Genomic DNA, 15,522 nt, shown 5'->3' with positions numbered 1-15,522 from the left:
GTACTACGAGATGTCACTTTTTTGGTTAGATCAATACTTAAAAAGGAAGACCACATGCAAAAGTTGCAATTTGAAGCTGCTTAAAATTATGCACCCATCAAAATTATTTTGTGTAGTGGAAACTCACATCAGTCTTTAACTGTTGTACCAGGAACTATAAACATAAATGTAACTTAAAAGGCTATTCTTCAGATAACTAAGTTATTAACACACTCCTTGCAAAGGTCACCTAGCAAAGACATAGCAAACATGTACAAAAGAACAGACCCAGTCAGCAGTGCAGAAGTTCACAGCTTCAGCAAAGTTATATCCCTGGTTAAATCCAGAGTGATAGGCACGAGGAAAGGTCACAACAAACTCGCCAGCACACTGATTGGTCCTGTATACCTAATACAAGTGAGGATAAAGTTAAAAAAAGAGAAACACCTATGAAAACTTGAAACAGAGTTTAAGACATAGAATTACAAGAAATTTGAACACCACTTTCTTTACCTATACACCACCATAGGCAACGTAGCTACCCCAACAGTGGTAAGGATTGGTTCTATCTTCTCAAAGTGAATCCTCAATTTATAGGCTTACTCAAAAAAGCTGAATATATAAGCCAACAGTTGAAAATTCTCTTTCTGAATCCCAAAAGGGATGTTTCTCTATCATCGTTTCATCCATCGCACCACAAAGTGCAAAAGCTTCTGGAAACAGTTTATGGTATGCTTTGTTGGGATATTTGCCAGGGAAACAATTTATCTTAAGATAAAAGGAAATGATAGTGACTGCTGCTTAAAGATCTGCAGTCAATTATGTTTGGTCTAAAAAGCATTTTATAATGCTGAGATTTCTACTCAACATAAGACAAGTATTTTACTGTCAAAAGATATAAAAGAATTTCACAGCTAAGCTTGCTGCTACGGCAGGGTGAGGGGTTTCTTAATTAAAAATTAAATGTAACACACAATACACATTTCTTTTATATTTTATGTAAGAAGCTTGGCACACTCACTTCTGATATAAGATAATTTAAATTTCATGGTGAGTCTAGGGAAGATTCTAGAAAATAGCTTTAAAAAACACCCCATAACTAATGAATTGAGTATGTAAGTGTCCACCATAAAAATTCTTCAGAGTTATGTCAAACCATTGTTTCACAAATCTAGCACGGAATGAAAAAAAAGGAGCACACAGGAGTACTTATGTAAACAATGCTCATGCGCTACTCACCGGTACACCATGTTCCATCAGCACATTGGGGTTCATAATAGTGACCAGTTGATGCAGGAGATCAGGTTGGGATTCAAATAGCTCAGGAGCCAATTCCTTCATCACATCTTCTAGCTGCTCCGCTGCATGAGAGGGCACGCCATACCATGTCTTTGGCTCTCCCCTAACAAAACACAACCACAGTAATAAACACATTACTTAAAGGAAAGCAATGGTGCCACCCAACTGCAAAGTACACCTCAAATCTAGCACCACTGTCCACATGAGCCAAGTATTCTACACATAGACACAAAAAAGTCTTTAATCAACAACTATCTTCTTCAGAATGTTATCATTCTAACCTGAAAAATCAATTACACTTCAACACAATTCTCAACATACCTGACAGCCGATCTGCCATGAGAAGCCTAACATAGTTGTCACTTACCATGATCTAAAGGGATAAAATGGGCAATTATTTTCCTTTAGGAAGAAGAAAGTAAGTTTAACAAACAAAACCTTGGCCATCACAGCTAATGTTTAAGAGAAAAGAGACGATGGTACTCCTCCACTCACTTAATCAGGTTTGGAGTAGTTGGTATTCCTGAAACCAATGGAACAATATACCCGCTAAACAGAAGTGGAAAGAACAAAACACTAGACAGTGCAATGAAATACAAGCAATCCTTCTAATATACATAACCAATTACTGAAGACCGGTGGTCCCTGGACTCTTAAGATAAAAAATGCCTAATAACACTAATTAGTTAAGTATGAGGGAAGAATAAGATTAACAAAACCAAAACTAAGCAGAAAATTACTTGAGAACATATTATTCCAGTCCTTCCAATCCCGTCTTAATCAAAAAAAATGTAATGATCTAGTATCTATACTGCTAAGGTTTATTTTTTAATTTTATTTTATTAAGAAGTACAAGTAGTAGTCTGCTGAAATATCTGAAACCGTTTAGATAACACTATTTAACTGTATTAATAACCTTGTCACCAACCATCCTAAAAGTTAGACGAGGCCCAGTGCAGCATTTTCTGTGGTTCCTATAGGCTCCAGTGACACCTGCCGGTAGGACACAGCTAGTACACCCCAGTAAATTGCCACTATTCTGCATCTGGGCTGCTGGTATTCACTAGCTGACACAAAACCCTCACATACTGATCCAGTTAATAGCCAGCTGTGGTCAGTAACTGAACTCGAAACAAAATTAATTCCCCTCCTGAGCCTGTGGATCAGATCTTACCAGCAAACACGCTTCTCCAGAAATGTGCAACCTCAGTCTAAAGGCTATCAACTCATCCCTACCTGATGTACAACAAACCTTCTATTCTAAAGGGGTGTTTCCCACAGCTTTTCCCTCCTTCCTCTCTGCTCCATCCACTGTGACTGAGCCTGATACTGGGAAGACTGCAACGCAAATAGTTAAAACATCATGATTCTTCTTTTCAAACACAAAAGCTGAATGCCAGAACACTTCTAGGATTGTTCTAAAAGTAGAATTACTTCAAATTTCTCTTCTCTTGGCTATAAGTATTTCTGTGTATACACAGATCTGCTGCTGAACTGTCAGCTCTGACGCCTGTGGAAGCCACTAGGCAGCAGCCTCCATTTCCAGCACAGGAGCATATCAACTTCCCATCATAAAGCAGCGAAACAGTGAACTGTAACTCAGTTGAAAACTGAAAGCTTTCTTAGAAAAGATGTGAGCCTGTGAAGCATGATTTTACAGTGACACTGGATTTTTGGCAACACAAGAATACTTAGTCAGTTAATGAAAAACACTAACATGCTTAAAACAGTATCTGTATTCAATTTTAATCAGCCTCAGCTAAGAATATGGACCACTCATGACATTTAGCTTTTTTGGTTAAAAATGCAATCAGCATGCATAGGCGTTTTCAAGTAGAACTACAAATTTACTAATGGCAAACAGTGCAGTGTAAGATAGATGCACAAAGGAGAGCCCATACCAATGCAGGTAGTTGATGGAATAGCTCCAGTGATCTTCAATATGCCAGCAAAATGACGAGAAGCACATCCCTACATACAGCCAAGGTACCTTCATGCCAGAGATATCTGCATTGATGTGAGCAAGGACTGATTGTTCTAGAATTGGCATGTTATTCAAGTTCCAACCAGAAAGTGCATAATCCTGCCAAAAAAAAGGAGAAAATTCTGAACAAATCAGAAGAACCTAAGGACATCAACTCCAGAAAAGAAAAGTACAAAGGAAGAGATCAGCCTTTTCATTTCTATAGTAGACAGTGGGTAATATTCTGCAACAATGAAGCATCAAACCCAGGAAATAATTCCTTAAATCCCTTAGCAATTAATCAGACTAAGATTTAAGGCCAGTCCTAGTATTTTAACATACATACCCCATCTTCTTTGAATCAAGGCTTATATACTTAGGCTTTGATTTTTTTCCCCTCAAATTTATAGGTTTCATGCTTTCCTGGTGGAAGAAAATACCAGCAATGCTAGTAGAAGAACAAAAAATAGAAGTCTTCAATAAAATAGGATAACTTAAGACTGTAAACAATGTAGTGACTTACGTTAACCGTATCAGCTTAAGACCTGCTTTACTGCATTGCAGTTTATCTTCTTTAATATATTACTTTAGAAAGTTTTCTCAAGAGAAGAAATTCCTACACACTAATTTCTGAGAAGACAGCATCACCAGTTGAGCAATCCCACCTTTACTGTCAAATACATACAATTTGTACAAAAAAATGAGAATTCAAACAGACTGCCTTAAAAGCTCACTACTGTGCTTTAACATTAGCCTACTTTCCACCTTAAAAAAAGCTGTTAGCACAGATTCACAGTGATTTTAGGTATATCCCATAGTTGCTGAAAGGACTGGTCACATCCTCAGCTCAGCAACACGTTCCTGCTCTTTCCTTTGCTCTGACACTATAAAGACAATGCAGTGAGTCAGATGACTTCAGTGATCTGGCCAGAAAATACTTTTCTAAATTACTACTTTCATACAAATAGATCAACAGTTCTGACTCACTAAGCAGCTACACAACCATGGCATAGCCAATAAAGGTTCAGATAGGAAGGTGCAGGTACGGGTGGAAGACAATAGTGAGCAGGATTACCTCTTCCACTGAGCAGTATAAATTGATCTGGGGCTGTGTAATCACGAAACCACACCTTTAGTCTCATTTCATCTGAATTTAAACATAAGCAACCAGAAAATTGATATGCTACAGTAAGGTCTGAGGGAAAATAGGTAATATATTTACCAGATATTCTTTATAAATTTTTCTGTAAAAGGAGGATCTATGTATTTTCATTCTTACAGTACAGACAGAGAAACAAGCTAAATCTAGTTAGTTTGTTTTGCCTATTACGAACCTCCTAAGGAGGTTAGGATCCTGTTTCTGTAGCTAACTGTAACGAAAATGCGCAGAACAAGAAAGAAAAAAATCTTATCAGTTTCCTCATACTCAGACATACTGTAACAACTTGCACACCTTTGCCTCTTAAGACTAAGTGACACAAAACAGGTATGACTTAAATCATGAAAAGCAGCTCAGCAACTAGATCTGTAAAAGAACCTAAAATATCAAATTAATGCCTTGCTCAAAAGGAACTTTAACTGCATGCAAAAGCCTCAAGCAGTTTTTTCATGAAAATAATCCACGCTGATTTCTGACCTAAATTCTTAATGTGAAACCTTATGCAGAGCAAAGAAAGAGGTCAGTTTGCATATCCTGTTCCTCACCTCCTCCTCTGGCATCAGCTTTCGGCGGCCATCCTTCACTGGGAAGCCACTTCCAAAGTCCTTGGATGAGATATCAGCCCCATACTCCACAATGACGTCTTCTTCTATGCTGCTCACCAATCGCCAGAATTCTTTTTCTACAAGCTCAGTGGGAACCATCTGAAAGTGGAAAAGGTGTTAGGGTAGGTGCAGATAAGACCCAACATAAAAGTTATCTTTCAAGCAGTATCAGTACTAATCCTCTAAGAATTTTTAAACACCAGGGCCACTTCCTCTCTCCCCTCCATCTCTTCAGAGTCATACAGTTTGGTCTGTATCCCTTAGCAGTGGCTACAATGTAACAGAAATAGGATGTCACATCATAAGGGATGGAATGAACAAAAAAAGAAGTGGGGTTACCAGAAGTACAGCTAAAAAGAAGGGGAGGAAGCAGCAGTCAGCAGAAGCCAAGCAGTAAACAGAATGAACAACATGTGAAGTCCAAACTAGCTCAGAGGATAACAACCAGAACTTTGGAGTAACAGTAAGGAAATTCAGATAAAGAATTGTGTTCAACAGTGTAGTCTTCATATAGCTCATTACAAGTCCTACTTATATGCATTTATTTATGAAGTTTATTTGTAAAATAAGCTTTGTTCCTTGCTTTGCTCTGTGTCCCAATGTTGTATCATAAATTGGAGTCCTTGAAAAGTAAAAGCTTTAGCAAGAATGCCCATAAATTACCCAAGAACCCTGAGAGGAGCAGGAGCTTGGTGCTGCGTGCAGCCTACAGGACAGTGGAATCATGGAAGTGTGCCAAAGCAGAAATGCCAGTTTTAAAAATGCTGCTGAGATGCAGAACAAAAAACCCCCTGATTATCAGACAGACTCAGTCTGTTGACTTGCCTACAAGAAAGGACTGTAATAGGAAGGAAAACAATGATTTATCCTCTGAACAAACTAAACCAAGACAAAAGCCATAGGAAAGGCAGGAGAAAGACCCCTTTGCCAAACAAGAACAAGATACTTGGTTCAACTAATCAAAAAGGGCAAGAACTTAACTAGAGTACAGACAATAAGGTATACCCGAACAAGCAACAAAGCTACCTATCCATCACAGGAAAGGGTGAAATGAAGTTGGAATAAGACCAGATGCCAGAAAGCCAAATCATTTGTTTACATGTTTGAAGCTTATGGTGTCTCTTTAAACAAAGCTAAGATGCCTCAGCAAAAATCCAGGATCAGCTGTAACCTCTTCTCTTTTTCCCCTACAAGGAATCACAATAAAAGTTGAAACTCACGTGGACCGGCATGTTGAAATAATCAGACTTGAAATTATCAGCCATTTCACCAAAACTCTGGAGAGTATATTCCCTGACAGCTTGTTCAAATCCAAAGGCCTCACGGGGTTTGTTGCATTCCTAGGAGAAGGAACATAAAAATATTGTTCCCTGCAGCAGATTATGACACAGTTAAATTTTTAGCAAAAAAGTCTAGTGTCCATCTGAGTCCTTATCAAATACAATAACCTATCAGTTTTGAGTGCTTTTCTCAGCTGAGGAAGTCCTACCACAATGGAAACAGAATAGAATTAATTGTACAGAAGCTAATCTAACACAGTAAACCCCAATGCTACACACTTCTGCTTTCCTGTCCAAAACTAAGTTTCATCATCTACTGCTGTCAGCCACAGAGTAAGACAGTGCACAAGATGCTCAGACAGCCATCAGACATTTCTTGGACACACTGGATTCAAGCATCTGCACAGTAACTGCACAGGAACAAACCCTGCAAAGTGCTTCAGTTTTATCAAGTCAGCAAATCATCAATGGATTTGGCACTGTGAAAGTACACAGGAAGAAAAAGGAAGAAGGAAATTAGAACAATGAAACATAGCTAACAACAGACTTGATCCATCTGACAGAAAACCTTTGTGTCTTCCATTGTTCCATCCCGACTCATCCCAAGAGTGCAAAAAACACTAGTTCACATTTCAGCTATTCTCCCCACTCATTTCCACAGTCTCCTTTTCAGTCCCTTTGTATCTCACACAATGTTTATATATACAAGACATATTTGAACACAAACATGACATAGAACTATCTGATAGTCAGCTGTTTAGTCATAAAGAAACAGGACTAGAAAGGAATGCAAGAGATCAGCAATTTCTTTTTCTTCAAGAGGGGAACTATCCTTAGACTACGTCCAACATTTATCCAAGTAGTTCTTAAACGGAGACTGCAACAGAGAATCTACAACATCTATAAACATTGTCAAACAATGTTGACCTGAATACATATAAAGAGCCCCTACCCTATTCTTTCTAGCTTCTGTTCCAGCACCCTGCTGTTCACATTACATCAAGCATCTGTGCACAATTAACATTTAAAGTAAAAATTGAGGCAAAAAGCACTACTGAGCATTTCAAACATCTTTCTGCTATTTGTTTACTCTTCATTACATTATATATCTATGTTTTTTCCTTCTTCCTCTTATTTTCAATGTATTTCCAGAATTTTTCAAGTATTTTCTGTATCATTTGCTAGCAACAACTTATTTGGTGCCTCAACTTTCCTGATTTTGTCCCTACATGCATATTTTTCCCTTGGGAATAATGTATCCCTGTTTTTATTGTGACTTTCCAGATTCTTAAACCATGCAGTCACTATATTTACTACTATATTCTCTAAATTTACTCCACGTTGGATTGCTGTACTTTGCTAATATTCCTTTATTGCTCTCTCTTAAGGGAACAATAAGCAAGCAGCTTAATTCACTCTGAATGGCAGCCCAAAGGATTAGTCGCATCTTTTCCGTTCCTTGTAACTATGAGTTTCCACCTCTCACAACAGCATTTCCCTGAGTTCATCTGACAACCTAATCTGTCTTGGTGAAGGGTTAGAAAGCAGAGAGCTGATCCATGTCATTATGTGGCTGCACAACTATTCATACACCACCGTAAAGAAAACAGCAGAAGCCCACAGCTGGAAAGGTTGGTGGGGATGCGGCAGAAAATGCACATACACATGTGTGTGCAACTGCCCCTTTTCCAAAAAACACAGTTCAAAAAAGTTAAAGCCAGTCACAAAATTACAGATTTAGAAACAGTTAAGCTTTTTTTCTCTGAAACCTACATCTACCAATTTCCTGAGCTTGCAAAATTTGTTTTCTTACGACAAACTCCAAGCCAATCAAATGATGTTCGCTGCTTTTAGACTGTTCATCAGACATCTCTTGGAACTTCGTAGCTCTTTTTTCAACAAAGAAATTCAACTAGCTTCTACTTTTGGAGTCTCAACAGTTCCTTTTTTAGTCTAATCCAAATCTAAAACAGCTACAAATTTTTAATTAGTTCTTTCACTTTCTGCTACAAGCTATTCTGAACAATGCCATAATGACTTCCCAATAATCAAAGCTTCCTGTTATGCCCAAATTGCATAGTCAGATGACTTCATAGTTTACAAAATGTCTCATCATCATGCTGAAACACCTATCACAACCCCAATTCTCACCCTAATTTCCCACTACCAGCTTACCAAATTGAGTTTCATGTCTTGGCATACAAAGGTCAAAGTTTTAGCTGTCACATGGCTGCATAATAAAGGTTATGCCCAAGCCCTAGAGGAACATTTCTCTCTCCTTATGGGTCATCAACCAAGAACAGCTGGAGATTCACAGCTCATCTTGACAATATTCCAAACAAAACTATGGCATCTACCCAGATGGAATAGCATTGAGCTGAACTGCTCTTCTTCTGATCTTTCCAGGAATGCAAGTATACATACAAAGCTTGATTAGTTCTTGAACTGTACCTCAGCAACACACTTTGGACACCTCCAGTCACCTTTGGGTACATCAGGTAAAGGAGGAATCAAGCAAAAAGTGTGATAGCTGTCATCACATCCATCACACAGTAGCAGTTTGTCCTCATTATTTCCTCTGCCACAGAATAAGCAAACATAGAGATCAACCTGCAAGAAAAAAAAATGAAAAAAAAAAAAAGTAGTTACAAAAAGTTTCCTCATCCAGAACCTGCCTTCCTTAAACTAAGGAACAAAGGATGTAACCCTAAAGTCCAATATATGAATGTCAATGCAGTCTCCTCTGGTTTTTGAGAAGCATTGATAATGAACAAATATGCTGCAATTTCCCAAAGCAGTAATACATAGGGAACAGGGGGACTTTGGGTACTGCAAAATAACTACCTAGTTCAGTTGGACAAATGTTTTCTATGTAACACAAAGTAGCACCTCATTTACATTATTCTAAGGCAAAAGAGTAGGTTACAGTTTTTAGAACTTCATGCTTTCCCTCCCTTTGGGCCTCTCTCATGGAAAACAGTTCAAACTAAATCCCTACAAAGACACATGGCTGAGGAATAGCTCCAAAAACTATTTCAGAAACATACATGCTATCACTTGCAACAGTACAGTGATTATCTCTGCAATGGAAAAGAGGTAACAAAACCCACAAACCTACAGATTTCAATCTAAAAATCCAAGGGGAAGGGAAGGAAATTGCATGTAAAGGTACCAACTTCTTTCTCAGTTTCTCCAAAATAAAGAGTAAAGACTCCAAATAGTAAGAGAGATGTATTAATCCCAATACAATAGCAAACAGTTTTTGCAGGTGTCTGTCCAAGTTAATCTCTCAACAAGAACAACATTGACTGGGAGATATTCTCAGGAACCGCAAAACATATCAACAGGTTTCAAATTTTTTTTGCTGTTGCTTCTTGTATTGTCCAAAGGAATTTTAATTTAATACAAACATTTAATACAGTGCTGAAGACTCGTAACACAATCTAAATTAAGAAACTGTGTACTACTTTATCACAGCTAAAAAATTATCTCATGTATAAATTTTTAATAACAACATGCACTTCATGAATAACACTTGCTCCAAATCCTGCTACTACCCCATCAGTTACTGGGCCATTCAGGCTATGCATAGTTCCTTCATGCAGTTCAAAATAACACTAGAAGTGGTGGGGTTGTTTTTTGGAGATCTATTATTTTCACCAAGATGTCACAAAAACATGTGCTTTTCAGCTGATTACGCTCACACAGTTGTGTTAAATACTTGGAAGTCAACCCCATCTTACTTACAGCAGCCTAGTTAAGTAACTTCCTAGCTATGCAATAATGTATTTCTTAAAAAGATTGCTCAGGTTTCTTAAGAAACAATTTTAAAAAATAATGCATTTTCCTCTTTTTAAAAAAATCCACACACCCACCCTCATGGAATATCACATCTGTCTAAAACACCAAACTAGTTGCTTTTGTTGCAAGTATATGAAACAGAGAGAGGGTACATTAGCAGACATTCCCAGGTTCTCTTCCCAAAACTAAAAATGCATTAAAATCATAAGAGAAGACTGTTCTATGATAGTCAGTAGTTACCTATCAATGATAATACCCTCTCCTCTCCAAATTTGTATTAACATATGCAATCTTTTTTATGTCAGCCCAAGTGATGACTTGTCAAATACAAAGACTGCATTGAAATATATATTCACAACAAGCAGTTCTGTGATTACACAATAACCACAAACAAGCCTCCTAGCCATGTAACAAAACACAGTAAAACTATGACAATATAGAACTATATTTATCAGGGGGAGAGGGGATAAAAAGAAAAAGGTGTATTTTATTTCAGAGTTAGCACTTCACAGAAAGACAAATGAAGCAAGCAGAAGTATAAACAAAATTGCAGCACAGTATTTTTCACACAGAAGTTATATAAGGCTAATGAACCTGTGCACTTCAAAGACTGCTTTCCTTGAAGATCTCTCATCCAAGTATAAAAAAAAAGTGTGGAACCAAATGGTACTAAGTCACAGAATTTCACAAGATTACAGTTACAGCAATACAGTTCGGAAACAGAAGTTCTGTTGCTACAATATTTTCATTTTTTCTTATAAATAGGAGTAAGCCAAAACAGTAAACAAATGTAGTTTTCTATAAAGAAACAGAGACTAGACAAAATATTTTTAAATCAAAGCATACTTAAACAAAACGTTCACAACACTTACACAGCCTAGGAACATCATATACCCTGAAGTAGTAATACAATTTAAAAAAAGTTCAAGTCATACAAATTCTAACTTAGTTACAATGGCATAATCATTTTTTTTTTTTTTTTTTTTTAAATATCCAACTTCTCACACTTTTTTTTTTCCCCAGGAGGCATTTCCACATACAAAAATGATTACTAGAGACTTTTGGTTGCTTTGGCCTTCTATGTTGAAATTTAAAATAAGTTCTTATAAGTTTTCAGGCTAAGAAAAAAAGAACAGTTGAATTATTAATGAGGACCCTAATTCTTAAGACATTAAAAGCATGCATCTTCATTCATGGTTGTGCACACATGCTAAATTATGACACTTTAAAAGCAAAAAGTCATGTAGTATGAAAGACACTAAGAACAACTATATACTGCTTTTCTGTGGTCAAACATAAGAGTGCTAAACATTTCATTTTTCCCCTTAGGGGTTTCTCTTGCATGGGATTGTACAATGACTAGTTTAAAGTCAAAACAGAAAAGACATGAAAGCTGGAATTGCTAAAAAACAAACTCCTGAAGTATCGGAGCACCTCAAAATATCTTCTAAGAAAGAGAAGTAGTATTATAATTGTTCTACAAAGGGGAGTTCAAATACAAAGTAAGTTATTGAAGGTATACAAGAGCTATGTGGCAAAGCAAGCCCTCAAACCCATGACCAGCAAGTACCTTCATGTCGCAACATTCTTCCTGTCCAAAAGATTAAAACAGAAACCTAGGGTATAGATTATTTTTCAAAACACTGTTCATTCTTCCCATAACAGTATCATCTGCTGCACTGTTCATCCATTCATCTCTTTAAGGAGTTGAGGGGGTGTTTTAGGAAAAAAAAAACACTTAGCAAATTAATGAATTTCTTATTATCAGAAATCACAGCAAAGGAATCAAACTTACAAAGTTGACAGAAAGAGTTCCTTTGCGTTGTCTCATCTGCATTCCAAATGCTTCTGATCTGGTTCCCTTGCGTCTTCGTGTCACCTCATCTTGAAATAAAATAAAAGTTAAAAGTTATTAATATCACATCAAGATAGACTTAACTTGCAAAAACAACAGAGATATCCAGCCTGGTACCCTGCCTTTTACATCAGAAACTACCTAACAGTCCAAAGAAAGCAAAAATGCCTTGCTATACCTAGCCAATCTAAAATAAACAGGGATTAGGAAAACATACTTTGCTTATTCTCACAGGTGATCCCAATTGCCTCTCAAAACAGAGTGAATTACACTCATAATTTGTGCACTTAGCTGGCAGGATCAGTTTCAGTATTTGTCAAATCCTGTTTTCTCTTCCAGTTATTCAGTTCATGCAACAGCTGCTTAATTGTTATTGTTACTACATAATACATAGAGTTGAAACTATGCCAACTTACATGAAGCACCCTGTAAATCTCCCTCATGAATGAAATTCTAGAGTACTCAGCTTTTTTTTTTCCCAGTTATAATGATTTGCTTACTTCTTAATGTTGTCTCTAGAGACATGCAGAAAGATTTAACAGCCTTATTACTTTACAAAGTGATGAGCCCAAGATTTAATTACCCTCTTTATCCTTTGCTCCCAATGCCAGTCCCATCATCTTGGGTCCAGCTCCAAAGATCTGCAGCTTCTTCAGTTCAGTATTTCTACTCATCTCTCCTGCCTCTGCCTGAAAATAAAAACAAGACCACATCAGCACAAATCATGAATATTTCCCTTCAGATCTCTTCATAATTTGTTTATATTCCACTCTCCCACAAAATCAGCTCATCAAAAGAATGGACACAGAGGCATGAAAAGACATCATTTTCTGTTCCTAAAGCCAAGGAACAAATGCAAATGGAATAGATGACAACATTTTTGCCCCAACTTTCCAAATTATTTCCCATTTAGAATTACATATAACTACAGAAAGTCACCTACTTAACAAGTAAGAGAACCAGGTTTGACATTTAGCAAAAAATAAGTAAGAATGCCACAGCAGTGTTTTCCAAAATCACTATGATTCACTCAAGAGCTTGGATGTTAACACATACACCTGTTTTAACAGGATCTCTTTATCTGCTTCCTTGAGCAGACACATACACATGACACTAATGAATTCCAAACAACTTCCTTAGGCTTGGCTGCTCCTGGGTTTGTGATGAAAAGTTATGAGTACAACTCTTGAAATCACAGCTACTGATGGTGCTCTTGCAACCTCAAAATCAGAGATGAAAAGACCCATCAGGAGACAACTCCATGCCCCTGCCAGCGCTGTTTCCTGAAGCATTCTGTTCAACTGAACTTCCTCCTGTTTCCCAATACCCACCTACCTCATGTTCCCACATCATTGCCACTAACCTAACAGCAAAAAGAACCTCCATATTGTGTTTTTATCTGCAATGCAATCACCTTGCTATTTTTTCTTTATGTTGCCTTCTTAGACTTTGGAAACTCTTTTCTAAGCTGATATAGAAGGTCACCGAATTCTTATAATTTACAATCTTCCTCCTGAAAGTCACTCATCTTAAAAGATCCCAGCAAATCTAATTCCAACAAGGTCATCTTCAAGTAACTTACTGATGATACTTCACCTGTTATTTTCCACAGAGTTATGGCCTGATATATCATGCATGAAATAAGCTCCCTTGGGGTGATATGCATTCAGTTTTTAATCAATAAACAAAAAAAACCCAACAAGTTCTAATGCACTTGCAATAAAGCTAAAAGAAAGAAGGTAATTTCCATTTATTCAGTCCAAATCAATTGTTGTTCTTGCTTCCAGAACACATTACAAGAGATATCATTTCCTAGGCATTATTACTCTAAGGAATTATTAGTGATATTTACAGTCCCTGTTCCCACTGAGCTGCATATGCAGTATGCTAACCGGTATCTTTCCAAACTTATTATTCCTGACATACTAATTTTGACCATTTATGAATTCTATGTTGCTATTAAATTATTTTCACTTGACATACATGTTACCAACTTTGTAAGCCCACTCTGAAATTGCACGCTAAATGGCAAATTTTTCTCATAAATTCCTCACTTTTTGGCTAACAAATCATAAGGAAACACTGACTTTTTTGCTGCACAGGAAAGCCTACCACTTGGAGACTACATAGTCCCTCGGTTCCCATTTGAAATTCATTAACAGCTCATCCATTCTCTCAACTAATAGAACCTGACAGAATCAACCCACATTACATTTCTCAGCACAGTACAACTGTCCATCATTTCAGGAACATTTATGAATGATCTCCACAATTTCTCTCTCCTGCTACTGTGACCTAAGATGATTTTTCCCAACGATACCTGAAAAATAACATTACTATCATATTTACTAGAAGTAAATCATTAACGTGCAGTAATCTTTCTTCAGTTTTATAGCTTTGTTTAAAAATGTATTGCCTAAATATTATTTTTGTAACTCCCCACTTACTTGGATTCCATTAAACCTAAGTGGATGCAATCCATTCATGCTCAGATAGAAAAAGTTATACAGTTTTCAAAAAGAACAGGTTGCATATTGAAATAAAAATGGTTTTTAAAAATTAGATTCCTATAACACTGCCAGGATATTGATAGTTTAAGGTGTGAACACCAAAAGCATTCAGAAGCCTCAACGAGTAGTCTTTCTGCCGTGTCCTTTAAGACTGCATAAAAACACCAAACTCAAAACCGTGAACTCACAGAAACAGAAATCTTGCATTTCTTGCCATTTTCTCATTGCTAACACCATAAAACCCCATCACACTTTTGCATTATATTTTTTTCATATAAGCACATGAACTTGATTAAACTGCGGTTCTATTCTCAACTCCTCTATTTCCTGAAGGATGCAGACATCTTTTTGTTTCTTTTACCTTCTCAACTGAAAGTAAAACCCAACGGCTTTTCTTCTATATGGGTGAATCCTAGTAACACAATCCAGTTACACTGGATTCACAGGCTATCTTTTTTCTGCTGTCCTACCCTCATCAACTTCGAAACATTTGCATCCCCACCCCTTCAGCCCCAATGTGCAAGACGAGAATAGTTCAACCAAGAATCAAAATATTTACCTGTTTTAGGCATTTGTCAGCATCTCCCAGAGTTCTTTTGTTTCACACAATTATTCCCAAAAATTCACAAAAATTAAAAAAATAGAAGCTTATTAATTGTTACTCTGCCATCAACCAAATTTGTACAAGAAACCTGAAAGCAGATACACTGCTTAGTATTGGTTTTAATTTTCCAGAAAATTCTCTGGACATTAAGTCGTTGTCCTTTGAAAAGGCAGCACTCCATTATCTTTTTTCCCAGTGTTGCCTTTCCCCTACCAGAAATCATCATGATATAACCTCATTAAACAAATGCCTTGCCAGTTAAAATACATCCTAACAGATCATCTATGAAGATATACTACTGTTTTCCAAGAAAGTAGTATTCTCCTAAATCTAACCTTTACTTAAGAATATTATCTTTTCCTAATACGAATTCATTCTATTTTTTGTTGTCCTTTTCTTTAGAAGCCTTTAGTAATTCAGTTGCCCTTCACATATTTTTGTTTGTGAAAGCTTTCTTCAGAGAAAAG

At 36.9% G+C, this 15,522-nt stretch overlaps 1 protein-coding gene across 1 annotated transcript in view; it reads right to left on the bottom strand.

Moving 5' to 3' along the window:
• KDM5A (lysine (K)-specific demethylase 5A) overlaps nt 1-15,522 on the bottom strand; it is a 47,830-nt gene that overhangs the window by 25,679 nt on the left and 6,629 nt on the right. Inside the window, exons 5-12 of the mRNA XM_009700642.1 lie at nt 12,525-12,630; nt 11,882-11,970; nt 8,737-8,895; nt 6,226-6,345; nt 4,946-5,104; nt 3,180-3,361; nt 1,219-1,381; nt 268-387 (exon numbers count right to left, since the gene is read on the bottom strand). Coding sequence (XP_009698944.1) covers nt 268-387; nt 1,219-1,381; nt 3,180-3,361; nt 4,946-5,104; nt 6,226-6,345; nt 8,737-8,895; nt 11,882-11,970; nt 12,525-12,630 — 1,098 coding nt within the window. The remainder of the gene's footprint in view (nt 1-267; nt 388-1,218; nt 1,382-3,179; nt 3,362-4,945; nt 5,105-6,225; nt 6,346-8,736; nt 8,896-11,881; nt 11,971-12,524; nt 12,631-15,522) is intronic.

The sequence above is a fragment of the Cariama cristata genome, unplaced genomic scaffold (assembly GCF_000690535.1).
Source record: "Cariama cristata isolate BGI_N322 unplaced genomic scaffold, ASM69053v1 scaffold38745, whole genome shotgun sequence".
Taxonomy (NCBI): Eukaryota; Metazoa; Chordata; class Aves; order Cariamiformes; family Cariamidae; genus Cariama; species Cariama cristata.
The sequence above is the reverse complement of the archived record's forward strand: the minus strand, read 5'-3'. Positions and strand labels throughout refer to the sequence as shown.